The sequence below is a fragment of the Pimephales promelas genome, chromosome 1, assembly GCF_988280905.1.
Source record: "Pimephales promelas chromosome 1, fPimPro1.hap1.1, whole genome shotgun sequence".
Classification (NCBI taxonomy): domain Eukaryota; kingdom Metazoa; phylum Chordata; class Actinopteri; order Cypriniformes; family Leuciscidae; genus Pimephales; species Pimephales promelas.
Window position 1 is genome coordinate 28,635,780 of NC_142769.1, and position 24,440 is coordinate 28,660,219.

At 39.8% G+C, this 24,440-nt stretch overlaps 1 protein-coding gene and 1 long non-coding RNA gene across 2 annotated transcripts in view; one reads left to right on the forward strand and one right to left on the reverse strand.

Moving 5' to 3' along the window:
* Positions 1 to 5,609: 5,609 nt before the first annotated feature.
* On the forward strand, positions 5,610 to 11,035 carry insig1 (insulin induced gene 1). Its single transcript, XM_039688566.2, has 6 exons — positions 5,610 to 5,750; positions 5,904 to 6,243; positions 6,888 to 7,012; positions 7,413 to 7,579; positions 7,802 to 7,901; positions 10,497 to 11,035. Exons 2-6 carry the CDS (start codon positions 5,910 to 5,912, stop codon positions 10,524 to 10,526), a joined length of 756 nt encoding a protein of 251 aa, XP_039544500.1. The 5' UTR covers positions 5,610 to 5,750; positions 5,904 to 5,909; the 3' UTR covers positions 10,527 to 11,035.
* Positions 11,036 to 22,259: 11,224 nt separating this feature from the next.
* The window catches only part of LOC120491047 (uncharacterized), a 37,915-nt gene continuing 35,734 nt past the window's right edge, over positions 22,260 to 24,440 (reverse strand). Inside the window, exon 4 of the long non-coding RNA XR_005625184.2 lies at positions 22,260 to 23,552. This is a non-coding gene — a long non-coding RNA (uncharacterized LOC120491047). The remainder of the gene's footprint in view (positions 23,553 to 24,440) is intronic.

A 24,440-nucleotide genomic window follows, 5' to 3' on the forward strand; every position in this document is an offset into this window, starting at 1 on the left:
TTACTTCTGTAGAATACCTGTTTCTCACTACAAGCTACACGACTACTCTGTGTACTGTTGACCTTTTGTGTACAAGACAAATAACCTTGAAAAATTAAAATCAAACAGTCTAAGCAGCAAAGGTATAAACAGTGTACTCTATGTACTTTTTAAGACACTATAACCACACCTACTTTTTTATGAATGAACATTGCCAGTGTCTGTTACACCCACATATTACTGTTTCATGATTGGTTGGTTCAACCACAAGGTGCTCTGGCAGTCAGCGGGTTGGCTAACAATACTGAGCCCATACTTCATGTTGTTTTTCTAAACCTTTGTACTTTAGCAGGAAAAGCACAGACTAATTATACTATAATAGGAGTACATTTTCTGTATTTTTAAATGTGCTCTTGTGTGTTATTGTGGCTAGAATATTTTGTCTCCAATTAACTTGCAAATGATAACTGCTGAGCATTCTCCAAAAACAACAATGGTTATTCAAATAATGAGCTGTTCTCATTAGCAATTTAAATCTTCAAGTACTTGTTTTGCACTTGCATTTTTATAAACAGATTTTTTTTTAAATTTTGTTCAGAAGGCATAGAAGAGTGTTTATTCTAATCTAGAGGACCCAACAAAAGGTGGTTGAGGAGATGTTGAGAAGATCCATATGTAAAGTGCTTTGAGTATCTATCTATATACAGTATATATATATATATATATATATATATATATATATACTTTTTTTCAGTAAAAGATTTCCAGCTGCATCCAATGATAAATCATCCAATGGAAATAACTGAAGGTTTAATTCAAAATGGTAGGTGAAGTCAAAAACTAAGCTCATCAGCAAATGAAGATGAGCTCTGTATTTACATGTAAAAGGAGGGAAAAAATATATGTAAGCAAAATGCAACACGTCAACAAGCATTCACCCAGCAATGTTTTGCCAGAAATTCTGTGAAAGAGGATAAAATTGGCCCTTGAGCTTAATCCTGTGTCTCAAAGGATGGATTAGAACATTTCAACCACATAACTTCATGTTGTGTCAGGGGAGGGCATAAGGATGTCTCGCCTGATGAGTCAATTTAAAGCAGCCACTTTAACATTTTCATTATTTTGAATATGCTACTATTCCACCCAGACTTGCTGCTTAATCTCTGCCACGCTTCATCTGGGATTCATTTGATCTGTCATAACATCCTGCTGCTGAGGCGTCTACAGAGACTGCATGGGGATGGCAGGGATGAAAATAAAAGATTTTTTTCTTTGGCTTTTTTGCATAAATAAAGGGAAAAAATGAGACATGTGAGTCGTTTATATTGCAAATTTGTTTGTAAAAAAATACAAAACATATACAGCTAGTGCTTTGCAAAAATGTTCCTTATTTATATATTTTAATTTAAATATACATTCTTGCATGCTCTTGACTTTCATTGCAAGTAATTAGATTTGTAACATAAATAATGATCCATTATTTAATGGACAAAAAAAGAGAAAACTGTCATCATTTACTCATCCTCATGTCATTCCAAACCTATACATTTCTTTTCTTCTAGAACACAAAATGTGAAAGGATCTACCTACAATTGTTCAAAAAAGAGGATATTTTGAAGAATGTTGAAAATCAAACTGTTTCAGTTCCCACTGACTTCCATTGTTTTTTGGTTATCATTCTTCAAAATAGCATCCTTTGTGTTCCATAGAAGAAAGTCAGTCATAGGTTTGAAACAACATGAGGATTTTAATTATTTTATCATAATTTTTAGGAGTAAATTATGACAATTTTTTTTTTTTTTGGGGGGGGGGGCTATCTTTTAAATAATGTCCAGAAGTGGTGATATTTTAATGATTATAGATAAATATTAATTTCTTTACATAACATGGAATAAAACATTATATTTGTGTCCAAATCCTTACTGTCATTGTTGAGTGCCTTTCATTTTATACAATCATGTTTCTACCAGCCATTTCGAGGCTTAATGCAAGTATAGATATTTTTTTTTTCTTTGGTTCAGTCACTTTGCTTATATGGTCAAAATTAAATTTTGAATGGCGTCTGTTCATTAAAGTGGCTCAGCAGAATTGATTGCAAATATTTGTGGAGAAGAAGAAAAATAAAATGTTTGTATACAGTGCTGCATTGTGATAACTGTATGAAATCATGTACGCGTGGTGTTGAAGGATGTGAAGAGCCTCACTGGGACCTCAGTAATATGAGGAAGGATGGCCGTAGGGAGTTTCCTGTCTGCCTCATGCTTCTACTCCCCCTCCCCAGACACCCACATATTGCCACACAGATGTTTTGCTTCAAAGCACTGCTGAGTTTAAGTCACTATGGGCAGAACTTCCACATGGCGTATTGTCTTCTCAACTGGACAAAAAAATAAATCAAGCCTGCAAAAATCTGTGTTTGCATGTGCTTCCTGTTCATTATGGCACTGAATACAGTTTTCAGTTCATGACGCTGAACTGGAACCTGAAGCTTCTAGAAGGCAGAAACGGATGAAAATGCTTTCTGTTATTATTATTTGTAGCCTATTCACTAACCTGGGTCACATCACGTCTCAAAACTAATTGATTCTTGACTGAGGAAATAGTGACTGACCAGATTGTGCCCAAGACAAAGAAAGATTGAAAGATAGTTTTGTTTGTGTTGACAGATTTCAGTTCTTTGATTTCATCCTATTAGTGTACTAACTGTGTGTACTGACATTAAAAATGTGAAACCCTTGTGTTTATAGGAAAACTTCCAAGTACGAAACTGGCACATCTGACCTATACAGATTTACAAAATAGCTCTTCTAGGTTTCTAGGTCATAATGTGCACAAAGAAAAAAAAACTAAAGACCTGAAGACCTTCAAGTCAATAAGGGTTCCTATTCAAAGGTGTACACTGAATTTGCATTCAAGCTAACCTAAAAGATCATTAGGAACACCTGTTCAATTTCTCATTAATGCAATTATCTAATCAACCAATCACATGGCAGTTGCTTCAATGCATTTAGGGGTGTGGTCCAGGTCAAGACAATCTTGTCCAAACTCCAAACTGAATGTCAGAATGGGAAAGAAAGTTGATTTAAGCCATTTTGAGCATGGCATGGTTGTTGGTGCCAGACGGGCCAGTCTGAGTATTTCACAATTCAGATGGCAGAGTCAGAATTTGGCGTAAACAGAATGAGAACATGGATCCATCATGCCTTGTTACCACTGTGCAGGCTGGTGGTGGTGGTGTAATGGTGTGGTGGATGTTTTCTTGGCACACTTTAGGCCCCTTAGTGCCAATTGGGCATTGTTTAAATGCCATGGCCTACCTGAGCATTGTTTCTGACCATGTTCATCCCTGGCCGCCATGTATCCTCTGATTTCTACTTCCAGCAGGATAATGCACCATGTCACAAAGCTCGAATGATTTCAAATTAGTTTCTTGAACATGACAATGAGTTCACTGTACTAAAATGGGCCCCACAGTCACCAGATCTCAACCCAATAGAGCATCTTTGGGATGTGGTGGAATGGGAGCTTTGTACCCTGTACGTACATATCTCCATAAACTGCAAGATGCTATCCTATCAATACGGGCCAACATTTCTAAAGAATGCTTTTAGCACCTGGTTGACTCAATGCCAGGTAGAATTAAGGCAGTTCTGAAGGTGAAAGGGGGTCAAACACAATATTAGTATGCCGTTCATAATAATCCTTTAGGAGAGCTGTATATATAAATCATTTGCGCACTTAAAATAAAGGAATGACAAATTTTCTTATTTTTTAGTAAAAATAAGTCTTCCCAAGTGTTGGATAAATGAGAACAACAACACTAAATCTCTGATAAACGCTGAACATTAAATTACAATATATATATATATATATATATATATATATATATATATATATATATATATATATTGATCACTAGTTATTGCTTTTCTGTTCTGCTTGCCCTAAGGATTTAAACAAAAGTGTCAACACTTAGAAAAACAATCTGAAGATGAAAGATGATTCACTTCAGCCAGAAGCTAAAGAGCTTCTCATTCTAAAGCTGTGAGTTTTGGTACTTTCACCCAGATAATATGAAGTAAGCTCACAATGGATTCTGTTAATCTCCAAGCTCTACAAAATAATTGCTTATTTTCCACTCCTGAGCATTACAAATAAATCTATGATTGTTTGTATGCTTTGTCATAAATTTGTTGCATAAATATGCACCCGCTTCCCTAGCCTATTCTCGGTTCCTCATAGGTTCTTCCTCATCTACTTAAGTTCTTACAGTTTTTCAATTGCTGCTGTCACCTTTGGCACTATTCTTTGTAAAGCTGCTTTGGAACAATAGGCTATGTATTGTGAAAAGCGCAAGGCAAATAAATCTAATTGAACTGAACAGTGAATTGGATCCGGCAGTTAATGGGGCTTACTTAAATGAATAGATCTTCAGCATCAGCCATTACAGCACTTGAGACATGTTTCTGGGTGGAGGACAGACATGGGAATACTGTTTGAGCTTGAATAACAAGACACAACTGAAATACAGACACAACTGCAATGCAGACCATGTCAGTAATGTCGGCTACATGTTGTTTTTGTGAAAGCGACCATGTTTGCAAAGTTATGCAATCACATGTCCCCACATGAACGATAAGCCACATTGAGAATTTAGTTGTTGGTTGTCGCTCTTGACAAAGGGCAAACATCTGACCCATCTATCTAGTGATTAGTGGTTCCACTCAGGTGAGAGTTTGAACTCTGCTCTGTTCTGAATCAATAAATGTACTATGTGTTGTGTACACAAGCTTATTTACTATGGGGGAACAGCCCACTGAGCATCATGACCCAATTCCCTCCTTTCAGTCTCATGGACACTGTCCAACACACGCATCACGTACTGCACACTGTCACGTATAACCAATACATCCTTATCATCTCAAGTGCCCAAAGGGCCTGTTCGTTCACAAGAAGTGTTCAGATTCGCATAATGCTTTCTTGTCGCTCCTCTAAAAAGATTTAATTTCCCCAACAGGCAGTTTTGTTTTAGCTCAAACAGCTGATTATGTGGTATGGACTTGGTGGTGAAAAAATAAATATGAGGGAGGGAAAATAAGTCAATGCTTTTGCGTTCACTCGCAATTTTTTTGGGTTAGGCTACCACGTGAAACTTTGCATATACTTTGCTTGCAAAAACTCAAAGTATCTCGGGCTAACGCAAAACATTTGCGGAAAAAAAACCCGCAAAAGCATTGACTTATTGTTTTCCCTCCAATCTATTTTTTTTTTTCACCATGTCCCTTTAGGAGCTCCATACACCACTAAAAAATTGGAAAAAAAAAAAACAAAAACAAGAAAATCTCTAATCAGTGCTGTATTGTTCAGTGAAAAGGATTTGGCCAAGTAAGATCATTAAGCCATTTAGCAATCCAGAAGTTTAAAACTTTGCATGACTCTGTCATCATCACGTCAGTCCACACACACATTCCAGCGAACAAACAGCTGACGGGACGTGCACATCAACAACGCGTGTCCGTGAGAGGGAGGTGGCGTGCGTTCGCGTCATATGGCCCGCCGTTTTCTGATTGGCCAGCGCGACTCACCAGACATGACCGCGCTTGTTTTCTGCAGAGGAAGCGCGCGTGCGGCAGTATTGTAATGTGGAAAGAAAAAAGAGAGCAGCGTTTCGTAAAGGGATGACCAAACAACACATCTGAATCCATCTTTTGTTTGCAAAATAGTTTTAAAAGACACAGTCGCGTTGTAGAAGAGGATACTGCTTAAGGAAGGTGGGTTTTCATAGCCTGTAACACTTCCACTAACTCCATTAGAACAGTTTGTCTTTAAGACTTAAGTATTTGTAGCACAACAGTTTGGCTTTCAACATCATGACGTGTCTTTGAGTGTTTTTTCCTCATGCATAACGTTTTTGATTCTCACAGTGCCAAATGCCAAGACTGGAGGAACACTGTTGGAGCTGCTCCTGTTCAACCAGTGTAAAGACGAAGGACCTGTCAAGCGCCAGCTGGATTGTTTGTAAAACGGTTGAAATGATGTCCATCATAACCTCAGTGCTGAGCCACGCATACGGCTCTCTGCACAGCCTCCAGTCTGCTAATTTAATTCGACGGGGGCTTGTATTGTTTTTCGTTGGAGTAGTTCTCGCCTTGGTGTTAAACTTGCTACAAATCCAGAGAAACGTTACATTGTTCCCAGAGGAAGTGCTGGACACGCTGTTTTCTTCCGCCTGGTGGATTCCCCTCTGTTGCGGCACAGCTGCTGGTAAGTCAGTAACGTTAGGGCTGCACTGTTTTGTATGTCGATAAGACGCACATGGTCCGCTTGCTGTGGGGCTTTTGATATCGTGTTTATATTACGTAATAGTCCCTAGACTGGTGGTTGAGAGCAGTTTTGTTGACATTGGGCTTTGTCGCTATCGGTAAGTACTGCCCTGGAAACAGCCGGGCATTTGGGTTCATTCATGGGGTGCCGCGTTGTCATTGGCTGCGCTCAAAACGGGTGAGCTGCGAGGGAGGCACGCCATTGGCTGTTACACCGAACATGCCACTTAGCCGAGAAGAGAAACACGGAAGTCGTGTGCAACACAAATGAATATCGACTCCGCCTCTTGCATTCCTCACAGTCCACATAGTGGTGATGTGGACACATACACGGTCTACATCCTTTTCAGTAGTATTTTTGTAAACTTACACTTATGTGATTCAATTTATGTCTAAAACTAATGTTGTCATTAGTTGTAACGAATTAATGTTGTAGTATTTTATAAAAAATTTGGTCAAACATGTCAATTGAACATAATTAACTTTTAAAATTAGATTCAGACGTCAAATGTGTGTGTTTTTTTTTTTTCCTCACATTGTTAGAGAATTAGTGTTATTAAAGCACCACGTTTTCTCTTTCCGCAGCTGTGGTTGGTCTGTTGTACCCCTGTTTGGATCGCCATCTCGGAGAGCCACACAAGTTTAAACGGGAGTGGGCAAGTGTGATGCGCTGCATTGCTGTTTTTGTGGGCATCAATCACGCCAGTGCTGTATCCTTACCAGAGCCATTCATGAAATTGTAGATGTTGTGGAAAATTAAAACTTTCAAATTGTTATTGAGATTTGTGTTTTAAGGCTGGAATATACCACACCACTTTTAAAATCTGGTTTTGAAACCAGTTTTAAAACACTCTGCATCATACACCTGCTGATACAATAAATTGTTGATGAGGAAAAACCTGGCATCATACACTAAACCTATTAGTCTTAAGGCAAAAAGGCAATAAGACATGTACTATTACTGTACTTTTACCAAGATAACAGATTTCGTCAAATACCAGCAAGCACTTTAATTAACATCACATGAAGTCTTAAAACATTTGTTAATATTTATTCCAGGAAAGTGCTTAACTAGAACTAATTATTTCCTTAAGTCAAAGTACCTCACAGAAACTGGACTTTGCCAATAATGTGCAGCTTTCATTAACTCTGGCTGCCCTGTCTCTGGGCCTGTGGTGGACGTTTGACCGTTCCAGGAGTGGCTTTGGTTTAGGGTTGACCACTGCTCTTCTAGCCACTCTCATTGCTCAGCTGCTGGTCTACAATGGCATCTACCAGTAAGTTATGACTAACACACATGCAGTGGAAAACATTGTGTTATCTATTACCAAGTAACGGCTGAGTTGGACTCGCTTCCATATTTAGATCTGCAGTCATCAGATATTACATTTTTCTAGTGTTTTAGTCTGAATGTCATTTTTTCCCCCCAATTGCATGGGTTTAACAGTTGTTAAAGGTTATTAGCTAGTTGTTTCAGAGCTTCATTCTTTGTTTCTCAGGTATACATCTCCAGACTTCTTGTATGTACGTTCGTGGCTGCCTTGTATATTCTTCTCTGGTGGAGTGACAGTAGGAAATATCGGCCGACAGCTAGCTATGGTGAGAAACATTTCCTCATATTTTCTGCTTAACCCTTTTTCTCTTGTCTTTCATATTCCATGAAATCATTCCTGTACAGTAACTCTGTTCAATTATTCAAGTATTGTCTTTAGTTTCCTGGAGTGCTTTGCACTTGGCCAATGGTTCAGAAATGAAACTTAAAATGGGGCACACCCACATAAGCAAAAGTGAAACTCTGTATCCTGGTTCAGCTATTCACAGCACTTAGTGTAAATCCTTAGTTCTTCTCATAATAACAAACTCGAATGATTTAGGAACCAAACCAGACTCAGACCTAGGTTATTACATACAACAATTTCAATGTTTACAATTTAACATACCACCTTATGCATTATTCAGACAGGATTAGTTTTGTAAACAACGTTTGACATAGTCATTAATAAAAGACATCTGTGATTTCACAAACTGATTCAGATGTAGTTTGGAAAGGCAGCACAATGACAAACTTTAGCTTTGGTTACTGTATTTGATGAAGGTCAGAACTTTATCCAAATGGGATTTCTTTGTGGACCCATGAGTTAACTGAAAAGTGGTTGGCATTTTTCCTTGTAACTTTTACACTGCACTATACACTGTGTTGGAGAACCCAAAAAAAAGTTTGATTTAAAAATGTACCTCATCAGGAAAAACTTGAGATTTAGACTGTACTTAAATGAATTAGTAATGTGTAAGGTTAAATGTGTAAAAATCTATCAAGTACATTCCTTTAGAGTGATCAGTTTAAGTTTCTAGTGCTGTTGACACTCTCACTATCTTGTGCTTGGGCTGAAACGTCATGCTTGGACATCTTAATTAGTTGCTGATTGCAGTCTGAGGCATGTTTGTGCCATCCCATCCAAGCCTTCTCAGTCAGCTGTGCCTCTTTGTCTTGCTGACATAACCTTGTTCTTTCACAATAAGAGCGTGAAAGCAGATTACGCTTCTTGTTTTTCATGCTAATGGTCAAAGTGCTTTACTGGCTCCAAGTGGTGCATTCTACATGTTGTTACTTGGTGTTTTTTGTTTTTGAGTTGGCACCAGCTGATTTTGCTTGACCAATTGGGATTAGTGCTCTGCTAGTAATTTTCTTAACTTTCTTTATGAAATTTGCCAGTTGAGAGATTCAATACTACCTGAATATACTAAACCAGGACCTCTGTGAGTCTCTATTTGGAAGCGATGTCTTCAACTGACGATTTCTAAACTAATTAAACTAATTAAAATTTGCATGTATTAGTACTAACAGACCACTGAACCATTTGGGAAGATTTTAAGTAAAACATTGATTACCATTAAACAATTTGCACTACACACTGTTTGGATTAACAAGAAAGACGTTTTTTTTTTTTTAATCATTACGTTTTTCACCATTTCTTAACAAGTTTCTGATTAGCAAATCCACACAACAAGCTTACTTTTATCTCGAGATTTTCTTTTAGTTGAAAACATTAAACAGTGTGTAAAAAATGTACAAAACAAAAGCATTTAAGATGAAGCAAAGCGAATGGGAAAAATGCTAATAATGCCAACTGCGCCAATTATCTTGCAGAACGTACATTATACACTCGAGTCGGCATATTGTTATTGTGTTTGTTTCACATGTTCATGTTGAGGGGAAAAAAGAATATCCACATGCTAGGTCCGTCGACAGTTGTTACATAAACTCGATGTGCCAAGCTTTCTTCCAGCGCTTTGTGCGTTCTGTTTTTAAACTGATCTCCCTCTACGAAACCTTTAGGAAAGGATGTCTTGAGATCATTTCGCTATCAGATAAGTTCTCGGATCACTCGGGGTACAGCTGTGCTTATGCCTACCTGTTTTGAATGCAGTGATAGACATCTGTCTTTCCTCATTTGACTGGTGTTTGGATTTCATGTGTTTTCATGGTGTTGATAAATGATAACTCTTTCACCTGACTGTATGTTTCCACACAACATATTGATCCATAATAATAATTTTGGAATTTTGAAGTGATTCCAAACTTCACAGACAACAACATTCTGTGATCAAATACATTCAACTTGTTTACACACTCCACAGCGCCACCCAGTGCATTTAGTAGTAACTGCGACTTTTAGTTTGCACGCTTAGGATTTCACTGCATTTTGCTACATATGTTGCAAAATTCAAATGGTATTTTTATTTTTCAAAGAACAATTACAGATCGGATATTCATGCACACCCCTAGTTTGGATGAATACATAATAGTAATCTTTAGTTTTTGCAGAGATAGCTCTTCTTGGGAGGTTAGCCAGCTGCCCATGGATGAGGCATGTGAGCGAGTGTTGACCTATGAGAGGCTATCATATTTTACAGGACTCTCCCATCCACACAAGCCTTGTATAATTTGTGTTCGTCATTAAGTGCATGTTAATTATAGTAACAATTTTGAGGGGCCAAGTGGGCTTTAACTGGACCAGGTTCAGCTTTGTGACAACCAATTTTGAATTGCTTAACTCACTTCCAATACTTAACTATTTTAATTCAATTACTGCATGTTTTGCACTCTAGAACAGTTTATGCCCTATATTCTATGGGAATGAGGGACAAAATGCAATATTTTCTTTACTAACGGACTGTCTGTTTTTTTCACAGGGCTCGACTGAGAAGCCTCATAATGACTAAGCAGGTGTCAGAGGTCATGAAATGAGCTCCGAAGAGTGCCAAAAAAAGAGGGCGTGCAAACTGAGACTATATTGGGTGTCCCTGGTTTCTGTCCAAGCGTAACTTCTGCTCTTAATTTTGCTCCTCTTTATAATGATACAAGAAAACAAGAGCGGGTTGGTCTGAGATGGCCCGGCATTCATTATTACCATCAGCGTCGTCATTGTTACAGTTCCTTGCAGTAGTGTTACTGGTAACATCAGTCTCCTTATTACAATGTTGCTGGACTGCCAATATAGGACTGTACAAAATCATAGCTTGGTGAAACTTTGTGTGTACAAATGAGTGTGTGTGCTGGTCCTATGTCAAAGACTAGGGGGAAAAGGTGGTGTGGAAGTGCACTTTTTGTGTGTGTTTTACTTTGTGCTGGAGAACCGAAAGAGAAATCAAAGGGAAAAAAAAAAATTCAAGACTGTGCAAAATATCCAAAGAGGTCTATGTACTGTCTATATAGGATTAGTTTTAATTTTTGAAAATAACCTGCAGCATTGCGAGACTCCCTTACAGACTGACCGCCTTGAGTGTTATTATGAGAACCAGAGAGGTTTGATTGCCAATTACATTTTGTGCAGGCTGGTTTGTGTAGTATATTGACTGAATTTATGATATATTTGTCATAATTTGTTGCTAACGCAGACCAAAAGTAAAACTAGAAACATTAGTTGTCAAGAAAGGAAGTGGCACCTTGAAATAAGTCAAACATAAGTTAAAACATCAAGGATGCCTATTTGTATAAATGTAAACGCATAGAATCATTTGAAATGGTGTAATGAAGTCCATTTAAAGGTTGGAAGGTCTCAAAGGTTTGCAATCTGTGATTGCCTTTGTATTATAGAATTAAGTGCTTTTGTCACTTGTTCTCCAGTACAGTTATTTTTCTTTTTCTTTGTACTTCATTTATTGTGTATTGCTTATCACCTGTAGCGGCTTCTATAGCTAATATGACAGGTGTCACCGGGCTAGTTTGTAGGTTTGGGGATCTCAGCAAATTAAGTGCAATCAGTTTCTTTGAGCCTGGTATTTTCATATTTATTACTTTTTACAATGTTAAGGTACCCCAGACGACTCATATGCAGTATGGCAACAAACCAGCAATAAATCAATTGTTCTTGCGTATATGTGAAGGTGTAGGATGACCGCAAACTCATTTTTAAAGACGTCACGCACAAAAGATAAACTTGCAAATGATACCAATGACCATTTCCACTGTTCTGAAAAAACAGTTTTTCTTTGTCTTTACTGGCAGTAGTAAGTTGGAGGAAAATCATTTTAAGCAAAATGCTCTGTGCTGTATTTTGGGAATGTTAGAAGAAGAACATGAGGGAAATGTTTAAAACCATGATAAACGTTGCTCTCAGGAGTAACAGGCTCTGTCTGAACCTCTCTGCTTCAGGGAAAGAGAGATGTAAAACTGAATGAAAGCTTTATTTAAAGGGGAGAGAGAAATGCAACTATGTGTTTCTAAGAGTGAGTGCATGTGTCTTTAACACTTTGGTTCATTATATTGTTTTAGGTTCAATGATGAATGAAATTCAATAAAAATTGTGTGTTGTACAACAATCTTTGAGCTATTCATTTACTCTTGAGACGTGTGCTTATTAAAGAAAGCTTTTTATTCATTAATACAATGTCAAATTGTATAATGTTCCTTCATTAAGAGGTTAACCTGGTTACATTGAGCTCTTCTGCCAAATAACATTAATTCAACAAACAGGCAGGAGTTATAAATATTAAATGTTAAAATAAGTCATTTTTATATAGTATTTTGAGTCATAAACAATGGTTTGGTTTTAAGTTAAATTGTATAACCTATAGAAGCCAGCTTTTAATCTTCAAAATATCTAGGTTGCAAAAAGTCAAGCTGAAGTTACACAATAACTTTTACATGCCTTAAATGTTGCATTTTGCCTTGGTTCTCACACCACTGAGCTGATTGAGAAACAAGTTGTTTTCAACACATTTTTCTATGTGAAAAATTACTGACATTATTGTTGCTTTCGGTCAATATAATTAGGTATTTACACCAAAATGTTATGTATATTTGTAAATCCTTTTCACTCCACTATCTATCTGCCTTCATTCTCTTCCCTCTTCCCTTTCCCAAAAAGAAGTCATCTGAGAACTTAGCTTCCCTACCCCCTCATCTATTTATACCAGCAATTAGGATTGACTGTACGTCTATGTATGTGAATTCACATACTTAATGATCCTTTACCCACCCTTTGATTTATATTCTGTTTGCAACTGCAACCTAAACTAAAACATCTTTAAAAAAAAAAAAACAGCTATATTTTTACTGTTACAGTTTTAATCCACCACATTGTCTTCCATTCAAAGTCAAGAGAAAACATGAGCTGCCCAACTGCATGTTAAATAGACGTTTGAAGGTCCCCTGACATGAAATTTTCACTTTCTGGGGCCCATTTTTCAACGGTCACTTTCGTATTGCGTATCACTTCGTACTCCTTTTCCTCGATTTTCTGGAGCCTAATGTAAAACGCATTTGCAGCTGCACAGCCAACACACTGAGCGTCTGAAACGCTCATAGGCTGTGCTGCAGCAACTGCACATCCAATGGTCCGGGCAACTCTGATGTGCGACCAATGAGCTAGCCCCACGTCAGAGCCCACCGAGGAGGCGTGCCGTGAACTAGTCTATATAGACCCCCGAATTTGCCATTATAGCAGATTTTTACACATTCCTGAGCTTTTTACTTTTTACTGTTTTACCCTTCAGCTGAGCGAGCCTCTCTTCAGCAGACTTTGAACACCGTGATCTCCTGACGGCGTCTCACCTGTGGCTTTCCGGCGACAGCCTATATCCTTTCAAAAAGCTTTCAACATATTTTCAGATGCCTCGTTCATGCTGCGAGGCCCTCTGCACGAGGCAGACCAACACGTGAGCTACATTTCCTGCCTGGGAATCAACCACTCGGAGAACGCACTTGCTGTCGGCGGATGTGCAGCCTCCGAGAGCATGCCAATCTCCCTGCTGCACAATCAGCTAGCTCTCTCGAGAGACGGAAAAAGGAAAAAGAAGAGTCGCATGGACCGGGCTTTGTGTGTCTTCAGCAGGGTGCTCCTGCGCTAAAAAAGCCGCTATACACCGCCTCAGCACGTCTTCAAAGTATGATGCTCAAGCTCCAACGTTACAGTCTCAATGTAATTTACAAACGGGGCAAAAAACTCTTTGTCGCTGATGCCCTGTCACATGCTCATCTCCCCTTCACTGACCCTCCCCTTTCGGATGACCTGCTAGAAGTAATGACACTCCAAGTTCTCTCATCACAGCGGACAGAGGAACTCTGAACTGTTGTAAAATCTGATCCCACATGCAAAAGACTTGTTAACATGATAATGCATGGCTTGCCAAACTCCTTCAAATAGCTCTCACATGATCTCTGCCCATTCTTTTTCATGAGAGAGGAATTTGTTGTTGAAGATGGACTGATTTTTCAAGGACAGAGACTCCTGATAGCGTCTCTAAAAGTAACTATGTGACTCAGCAACATCAAGACCATCCAGGTCTGGCGGCCACAAAACGCAGGGAAAAAGAAACAATGTACTGGCCCACGATGTATGATCATATTGAGAGAGCAATCTCTCATTGTGCTCCTTGTAACGCCCTTAGACCCCATCAATCACATGAACCGATCCAACCACACAATGTTCCTGATCTTCCCTGGATGTTCACTGCGGCAGACATATTTGAATAGCATGGAACAATGCAATTGGTTCTAGCGGACTCATTCTCTGGTTGGTTTGAGCTTGATGCCCTCTGTATGCAGCAACGTCCAGGCAGCTCTTATCAGGAGAAGAAATGAAAGCAAAGCATACAATGACCGCAATGCCTATGCCCTTCCACCCCTACAACAGGGTCAGACAGAAAGACAATAAATAAATGGGCAGCTGTTTCTTCACCAATATACCACAGAATGAGCAAGTTATTTATAGATGTCAAGATATTTATAGATAGATTAATTAAAGGTGTCATTCATATTTAAGTTGTTGCGCTTGTGATAGCGCGTCATAGCCTAGTAGGTCACATGATAACGTCAACATGGCAGATGTCCGGATTGCATCCAACGAGGTTTGGCTATGAAGTACCTAGCTACTATTTTAGCCCTCATTAAGAACTTATTGAAATCAAGTACCTACTCATTGAGTAAGCGGTTTCGAACGCAGCCTATAGGTTTACCGAAGAAAAGCTGCTCCTGACCAGGGGTGCATTTCCCGCCTAGCTGTGATTGGTTGATTCAGCTACTGGTGCCATCTTCTGGTCAGACGCGGGATTGAATTTGACATTTGACTATCACAGTGCATTATGGGTATTCTCTAGCTGTTGAGCATACTTATTGCGGTGCATTGTGGTATTGAATAAGTGCACTCAGTAACATCCACTAGGTTTCGGACACTACAAAAGGCTGTCTCCTTTTGAACACAGCCTTAAACAGACCAACATGACATGATGACTTTTGCGTAAACATACACGCCATTTTCGAGTCAGGTGGCGTGTTATCTATACGCATTTTGAACTATCCGCGTGTACGCGTGTATGCGTGTATGTCTACGCCATTAACGTCCGCGTCATTTCGCGTGTCTGTACACGCAGTCAAATCTCCAGGCATAAATGCCATTAACCCCAGTGACGGTTAAGTTTAGGGATGGGGTTGAGGTAAGTCATATCTTTTTTTTACCTAGGATGGTAAGGGAACAGTCATAAATGCCATTAACCCCAGTGACAGTTAGGTTTAGGGACGGGGTTGAGGTAAGTCATATATTTATATAACGTTAAGTCAACGGCGTTCATAAACACGCTGAAAGGCGATTATGCATCTTGATAGCACGCCAAAAATGGAAATACGAATTGGCGTGTCATACACACGCTACTTCATGAGATCAGTCTAAACAGACAGTACCGAGCGCTGGAAATGAGCAGCTGCCTTTTAAAGTTCCTCCTGAACCAAAACAAGCTTATGCTGACTTCATGCCATGCCGTAACTGTAATTAAGAGATGGCAACCCTTACCCGAAGCTGTTCCATTCCGCAGACTTGGATTTTAGTTTCTTCTATGTCAACATTATTAACACCAAAATGAATCTGTAGCAGTTAGGTTGCAGACTCTGCTGTGCGGAGTAAATAAAAGTGTTTTGAAGGAGGCGTGGCATTCTGAAGAGAGGGTGGGATCTTGTGCCCTCAAAGCAAGCATCTCTGAAATAGAATACCTTAAATAACTAAGAGTAAAGCGGGAACACACACATAGGCTACATGTACATTTATTTGTATCATATTAAGAGCAATAATAAAATATGTTGTCGCACTCGCTGCTTTGTTGTGGTGGTAACATTCCATGTGAATGAGTTATATTATGCTATGAGTAGCCTAAATTTTGTAGCCTAATCTTTCATTGCTTCCTTTTCAGTGTGTTCCAAATGGCTTGATTTTGACACACAAGAGCCCTGCTTCCAGTGGCTCTGCATGAGTAAGTAGGGCATAGGGAATTCCCCATACTTCAAGCAGAATCGAAGAACGAACTGGTGTGACGTCATTTCGAACTAAATCAGGCTAAAACAAAGTTTGTTTGGATCGAAAGTTCCACCTTGGCCTCTTAAAAAAATGTAACTTAAAAATGACAGTGGTAAGAAAGCAGTTAGGGAAGTATTTGACCATAGCTGTCATGATCCCGGTTTCTCTCTCTCTTTTGGTATTTGTTGCCATCTTCTGGCCTTTCGCTCTGGTTTCTTTTACCTTTCTCGCTCTTAATTACTCATCTTCCTCAGCTGGTTCTCGTTCTATCATTCCCGCACCTGCTCGCTATCACTTGTCATTAGCCGCTCTCTATTTCTAGTCTCTCTTTTCCTCCTTTCTTTGTCGGATTATTGTTAACTGATGCTCTGATGCTGCCTGCCTTAATCACTATTCTCTATTCAAAGAGGAGATGCTGAGAGTCTTTGATCGCTCAGTGCATGGCACTGAGGCTTCTCGCCTGTTGTCCTCTCTACACCAGGGAAGACGTATGGTCGACGACTTTTCAGTGGAATTTTGCACTCTCTACTTCATGTGGCTGGAACAACCCTGCGCTGGTCGCGCGTTTTGTTGAGGGCCTGAACACCGAGATCAGGGATGAAGTTTTGGCTCGTGAGACTCCTTCATATCTCGACCCCCTGATCGACTTAGCTTTGAGAGTGGAGAAACAGTTTGATCTGCGACGCTGCACCCATGCTTCTGTCTCTTCTGCTCTCCCGCCTGCCACGGGAAGTTCCTCTTCTGCACCCACGACTGGTCAAGAGCCCATGCAGCTAGGCGGGATCCGTATTTCGAACGCCAGCCTCGAATCATCAACCGTCTGTGTCTATACTGCGGCGCTGACAATCATTTCGCTACCGCCTGCTATTTAAAAGCATGCTATTTAAAAAATCAAGGCTCACCAGTAGAGACAGGGTTACTGCTGAGCGCTTCCTCTCTTCAACCTCCGCCGCCTTCACGGACTACTTTGCTGGTTCACCTCCGCTGGTCCAACTCCGCAGCAACCTGTCAGGCTCTTATTGAATCTGGTGCAGAGGGAAATTTCGTGGATGAGTCCCGGGCTCTCAAGCAAGGAATTCTTCTGGTTAATTTTCAAAACCCCATCACAGTGTTTGCCTCGGACGTGTTCTCGCCAGGGTTCATCGTGCCACTGCCCCTTTGAGTCTCACTGTTTCCGGTAATCACAGCAAGACTATTTCCTTTATGGTCTTTCGTTCACCCAATATTCCTGTTGTCCTGGGTCCCCCATGGCTGGTAGAACATAACCCGCAGATTAATTGGTCCAGTAATACTATTTTGTCCTGGAATTTGTCTTGTCATGTTAAGTGTCTTGTGTCTGCTGCTTTTTCTGTGTCTCCTGTCTCTGTTTTCAGGAGGAACTGGGTGATTTGTCCGGTGATTTCTTTCCCAATCTCTAGATGTGGGTCTCATTGTTCTGTCTTCCTTTCCCGCCGTGGTGGGGTTCTTTTTTGAAGAAGAAGAAGGATGTTTCGTTACGCCCCTGCATAGACTACCGAGGTTTAAATGACATAACCGTTAAGAACCCTTATCCCTTGCCACTTATGTCATCAGCCTTTGAGATCTTGCAGGGAGCACAATTCTTCACAAAACTGGACCTGCGTAATGCGTATCATTTGGTCCACATAAAGGAGGGAGACGAATGGAAGACTGCTTTCAATACACCCCTGGGCCACTTCGAATATAGTGTTTTACCGATCGGGCTGGTCAACGCCCCTGCCGTTTTTCAAGCCTTAGTCAATGATGTTCTTCGAGACATGTTGAATATTTTTGTATTTGTCTATCTCAACGATATCTTGGTTTTCTCACCCTCTCTCCAGGTTCACATTCAGCACGTTCGTAGAGTCCTTCAACGACTCCTTGAGAATAAATTATTTGTCAAAGCTAAGAAGTGTACGTTCCACGCCCAATCCGTTTCTTTACTCGGTTCTATTATCTCCGCTCAGGGTATAAGTATGGACCCTGCCAAAGTCCGTGCCGTCACTGACTGGCCCACTCCCGATTCCCGTGTCTCGCAGCATTTCTAAGGATTTGCCCATTTTTATTGACGATTTATTAAGAACTTCAGTCAAGTAGCCGCCCCCTTACCTTGTTAACTTCTACCAAGTCTTGTTTTGTTTGGAGTGACGGTGCACAAACTGCTTTCGACCATCTGAGAACACTGTTCACCTCCGCACCCATTCTCATCACCACTGACGTTTCTAAACCTTTCATAGTGGAGGTGGACGCCTCTGAAGTGGGTGTGGAGGCTATCCTCTCGCAGCAGTCATCTGATGGCAGGATACACCCTTGTGCCTTCTTTTCCCACCGTTTCTCACCCTCCGAGCGCAATTATGACGTCAGCAATCGCAAACTCCTAGCCATTCGTTTAGCACTGGGTGAGTGGCGGCATTGGCTTGAGGGATCATCTATCCCATTAGTCATCTGGACAGACCATCGTAACCTAGAATACATCCGCTCAACCAAGAGACTCAATGCGCGCCAGGCTCGTTGGTCTCTTTTCTTTGCTCCCTTTGATTTCACTATTTCTTATCGCCCTGGTTCCAAGAATCTTAAGCCGGATGCCTTGTCTCGTCAGTTTTCCCCTCCCGACTCACCACCCCTTGTTGAGGCCATCCTTTCTCAGGAACGGGTGGTCGGGGCCACCGTTTGGGGAATTGAACGTACGGTTAAACGTGCACTATCCCATGCCATTATGCCACCGTCTTTGCCCCAGAGGTTTATTATTCGTTCCTCCTTCCGCTCACCGTGCTGTTCTTCGATGGGAGCATTCTTCCAAGCTTTTCGCGCATCCTGTAGTTCCTGTAGATCCCTGTAGAGGGATCATCGCCTCCGTTTCACAGAGGTTCTGGAGGCCCAACTTGACTCGAGATATCTGCCGCTTCGTGGCCACTTGTCCTGTCTGCGCTCAGGATAAATTCAGTAACAAGCCCCCCGCCGGTCTTCTTAGACCCCTGCCCATTCCGTCACGCCCATGAGCTTTACTTTGTCTTGACTTTATCACAGGGTTTTAATACGGTGATTCTCGTTGTCGTCGATCGATTTTCTAAAACAGCTCACTAAAACTTCCACTTCCTAAACTCCCCTCTGCCAGAGAGACCGCTCAAATTGTTGTTGATCATATATTTAAAATTCACGGTCTCCCCGACAGTGTCGTGTCTGATAATTCTCCTCTCTCTTTTGGAGGGAATTTTGTCACCTCATCGGAGCCTCTGTCAATTTTTCCTCCGGTTTCCATCCCCAGACCAATGGACACAAGAGTTCAAGAGATTTCCACAACGCATGCGCGAGAATTGCGATCTCCTTCAACTACCTCAGTTCAGTTCTCGCGCATGCATCATGGAAATCTCTTGAACTCTCGTCTCAGGCCTGCAAGGAAGAAAAGGAATAGTCGAATAAAGTCGTTATTTTTGTTTGTTTTTTCACACAAGCATTCTCGTCGCTTAAACTTATCGTTGAGCCACTGTTGTCACATGGAATATTTAAACATTTTCTTCATTGACTTTCTGGGCCGTCAAGTTTCGATCCCTTAGGCAGCCTATGTAGCAGTGATCCTCTCAAATTTAATCAAAAATATCTTCATTTGTGTTCCGAAGATGAACAAAGGTCTTATGTCGTTGGTACAGCATGGAGGTGAGTAATTATAGACTTAATTTTAATTTTTGGGTGAACTAACCCTTCAAGCAATTCGACTTACGCCAAAAGAGTAACACTTAATACGATGTATGACAGGATATAAGAGCAGCGTAAGTTTTGAGGCCTCTCATGGTTCAAACAAACAGGGCTTTGCAACAAACTCAAGCACCTCTGACTTTTCTCTTAATTTTTTTTTTTTCTAGATATTTATACTTCTAATTCATGACTGGTGTTTTGTTTTGCTTTATCTTCTGTGTTTCCACATTCATCAATGCTTCATGTCAAAGGTTATTTTTTCAATGTAAATCTGTGTTTATGTCCGTCTGCCTGTAGTTAAGCTATGTTAGTCTGTAAAGTTTTAATTATGGATATTTTTCATACACAAAGGCATTGCTTCACTTTAGAAGGCCTTTATTAACCACCCCAATGTAGCATGTTTATCATCCATCTTTGATGGACTTCTAAACATAAACGGCCATTTACTGCCATTATAAAGCTTGGAAGAGCCAGGACATTTTTTTTTAATATAAGTCTGATTGTCTTTGTCTGAAAGAAGAATGTCATATACACCTAGGATGGATTGACGGTGAGTAAATCATGGGCTAATTTTCATTTTTGGGTGAACTCCCTTTGAATTAAAGAAATAGAATGAGACATATGTGAGATCCTTGTCTCTGGGGGCTGTTTACACCTGTAAATGCCCTCCAAAAAGCATTCTAGACAAATTTGAATCCGATTGCTCAAAACACTTCAGGAGGTGGTCTGGGCCACATTTCAGACATAACTGGACAAGTGTAAATGATGTTGTTGAAAACACATCTGGAAAAACTACTAGCTCTAGATCTCACCCTTTCAAACCCACCCATAGGGGGTTGGCCTGAATAGTGTTTACATGAACGTCAAACAAGTGATCGGTTGATATGCCTTTTAACATTGCTAAGAAAATTCCTGCTCCTCCGTGAGAGATATGAGAGAGCGGTAACTTACGTCTCAGGTGCTGCTCATCGGTAATCACGTCACCGGCCACACGTCATTCTCCACACAGCTCTCACTCGTCCCCACTCTCCACAGTAAACATGACTCGCGTCGTTCTCCACACATCCCTCACTCGTCCCGCTCGCAACATGACTTGCGTCGTTCTCCACACATCCCTCACTCGTCCCGCTCGCAACATGACTTGCGTCGTTCTCCACACATCCCTCACTCGTCCCGCTCGCAACATGACTTGCGTCGTTCTCCACACATCCCTCACTCGTCCCGCTCGCAACAGTAAACATGATGAATGATGACTGTAGAACGCAAAAGCTGAATCCTGGACATTTTGGGCAATCTTGAAACACATTTTCGGACAGACTTATCACGGAGAATCACTAGTAGACTGTTTACCTACTGCGAAGTTAGCGGTAGGTGTGGCCTCCTAGGGCAGCGAACAAATGCATTCTGGGAGTTGTTGTCTTTCATCCACATAAGCCAAAGATACATTTTCTGTCTTTTCTCAGTCTAGAAAGAAATAATTTCACATTTCTTCTACATAAATTACCCATTTTTAATACACATTCATCTTTCCAGAGGTGGAATGACCCTTTAAACAAAACGCAAGCAAATAGAAAAAAAACACCTGCAAATTAAGAAAACATAAGCTTGTTCATAAACCAACCAACATAAACCAAATTCTCACAATATCACCCAAATACAAAGTGCTGCAAAAACTCACAACACAAATACACGCTGCAAATAACACAGACCACAACAGAAATGTTTCGATGCAATTTCCGAGCAATAAGCACGTCCCAGCAGGTTCATCACTTGGAAAGATTTCCGTTGTGGTCTGGGTTAATTGCTGCGCGTTTCTTTGTGTTGTGAACTTTTGCAGCGCGTTTCTGTATTTGAAGCACATGTGTTGTGAAACTGGTTTTTTTTTTTTCTATTTTCATGTGTTTTTTTCTATTTGCATGTGTTTGCTTCAGTTGCATTGCGTTGAGCTCTCTCGGTCACCGTAGATTATGTTTAATTAATGTTTAAGTTATGCAGTGCAAACTGTTTGAGCAGTATTAGTATCAAGCAGTATTAGTATCATGATACTGGTCATAAAAAGATGGCAATAAACATCGTCTTTTATGTTGTCTACAATAACAAAATTATTACTACGTTAAAATTTTACATTATAAAAAGTGTGTTTTTAATTGCGAAAAATCGTGATAAATCACAAAAAATGGGATATTAATCTAGTTAATTTAATGTAGTTAACAGTAAATCAGTCTACAGGCTTAGACAACCATAGAAGTTGTGGAAGGTCTCATTTATTTATTTGTTTTTTTAATTTCATCAACAAACACGATTAATAGCCTTCATGACAATTCTTACATACACTCTAAAAAATGCTGGGTTGTTTTAACCCAATTTTGGGTCAAATATGGACTAACCCAGCCGTTGGGTTAAATTTTTACATTACATTTTTAACCCAACATTTCAGGTTTGTCCATATTTGACCCAAAATTGGGTTAAAACAACCCAGCATTTTTTAGAGTGTATAGCCCCTTTGAAAAAAAACTTATTTCCACAAATTACCAGCATTATACACAAATAGTTATGACATCATCATTACTTAATTGGTAAAGACATAAGTAGACATATCATAACATAGTATCAAAGACATATCGTCTGACAAGGTTATAATTTAAACATTGTCACATTAAAGAGAAAAATAAATTTAATCTTCTTTACCTTTTCAAACACAATTAGACCCTATCCAATACAATCCGAAGGCATAAATAATGTAAAGTATAAATAATATATTACTAATGATACAATAAAAAATATAAAAAATAAAAAAGTGTTGCATTGCATCTTTCACATACTTGATATTTATTATCCATCCATCAATTCTCCAAACCACTTTATCCTCAGCAGGGTTGCACGAATGCTGGAGGCCAGCATCTCAGACGGATGGCCAGTCCATCACTGGGTAAATCGACACATTTATTTACATGCTTCACAATGAACACGTTCATAGTTAACATCAGCAGATGGCAGTATTGTACATTTTTCATTAAAGAGAGACCCCTCCTGGTTGCGTGAAGACTGCCTGCTCCTAGTCCTTCAACAGTGACAGGCATGTCATTGGTTATATGAGATGTCCCTTCACATCTAATACAAAAGCCAGATGTGATTCTGGACCACTGAAGATGTGAGAATACTTCTTCAAAAAATAGCTTATTATTATAAAAATAGCTTATAGCTGATTGTTATTGAACACAAAACCAGCAACAATAAAGAAATAAAAGAATACAAAAAAAAAATGTTTAGTTGCACCAGAATTGAACTCAACAATACAGTATTGCTGGTGGTGAAAGTGTTGTGGTTATGAATGGACATGGCAATTAAAACTATAAAGCAATAAAAAGATAACATTACAAGGATGTTTCTTATAACTGTCATTATTGTGCCCTGAGCCTGACACTTAACCTCAGTTTACTCTGGAAGTTTGTCACATTTTTTTTTTAAATCTGGTTGTAAAAGTTTATTTATACCAACAGTCCTAGTAAAGATACAAGCAAAAGATAAAGAACAACAAAATAAGAAAGGGGATGTTTGCTCATGTTGGTGGATTTTCCACATGTTTGTATGGAGATGACTTGCAGAGGTTTTAACAGGCGTTGAGGATTTAGATTGCTCTTTGGCCCTGGGTAAGGACCCCCCCACCACTCCTCTAATGGAAGATGATTCAGTCGAACGGACGAGAAGACAGAATCGCAATTACCCAGACTTATTGAACTCACCCCTGACATTTCTTTGGCTTCTGACTGAACTACAAGAGGATAGGGAAGTGGAAGAGATGAAGGGGAGTGGAGGGATACAAAAATAAAGAGAAGGAGAGAGAAGATAGAATAAATTAGTGAAAAAGAAGACTGAGGTCTTGCACCTGAAAAGATATAATGCAGACATACAGAAACATGCACAATTAGACAAAAACAGACCAATTGAATCGCCACATTTTTCAATGAACAAAATTATCCTAAATTGGACTGCCAGGCTGTGAAATAATTACTGCCCCAGTCAACACTGAATCTAAGGATTGACATGTGCATGTTAAGCCACAAAGACAATCTCTCCATTCTTTCACTCAATATATCTCATCGCAGTCTCACTCAATCTTCGAGGGTAGCAAGATAATGAATTGTGGAATTAGATCTAATGGGACACAGACCAGCGACGGTATTACAGGAAGGTGCAAAAAAAAAAAAAACCCAAAAAAACAGATCACCATTTCAGTCCAAATTGCCCGCGATGCCATTCAAATGCCAGTCTGGCATTTAAACGTGTCTCTCTCCTCACAACTGACCAGGACTTCCATTCGCCTCAGTCAATCTGATTCAGCCCTGCCTGTTCTAATTGGTTTATGGATTCCATGGTCGATCACAAGACAAGTTCTCTCGTAGTAAAGGTGGTGGCAAAGTGCTTTTCAGTAAGGAAGGTCAAGGTCACAGGATTCATGAATGTAACAATATTCAACAACAAGGGTTCAACTGTCATTATAACAGAATACAACCACCTTCCCTAACATTTTTGGTCTCATTTATTAGGATTCAGACATCTGACGCTAAAGGGGTCTGAATTATTAATATTATTATCTTGAAATCTTTGGACGATACATACTACAAGTGATCTGCAGGTGAATGAAGGGGGTGTGGGATGA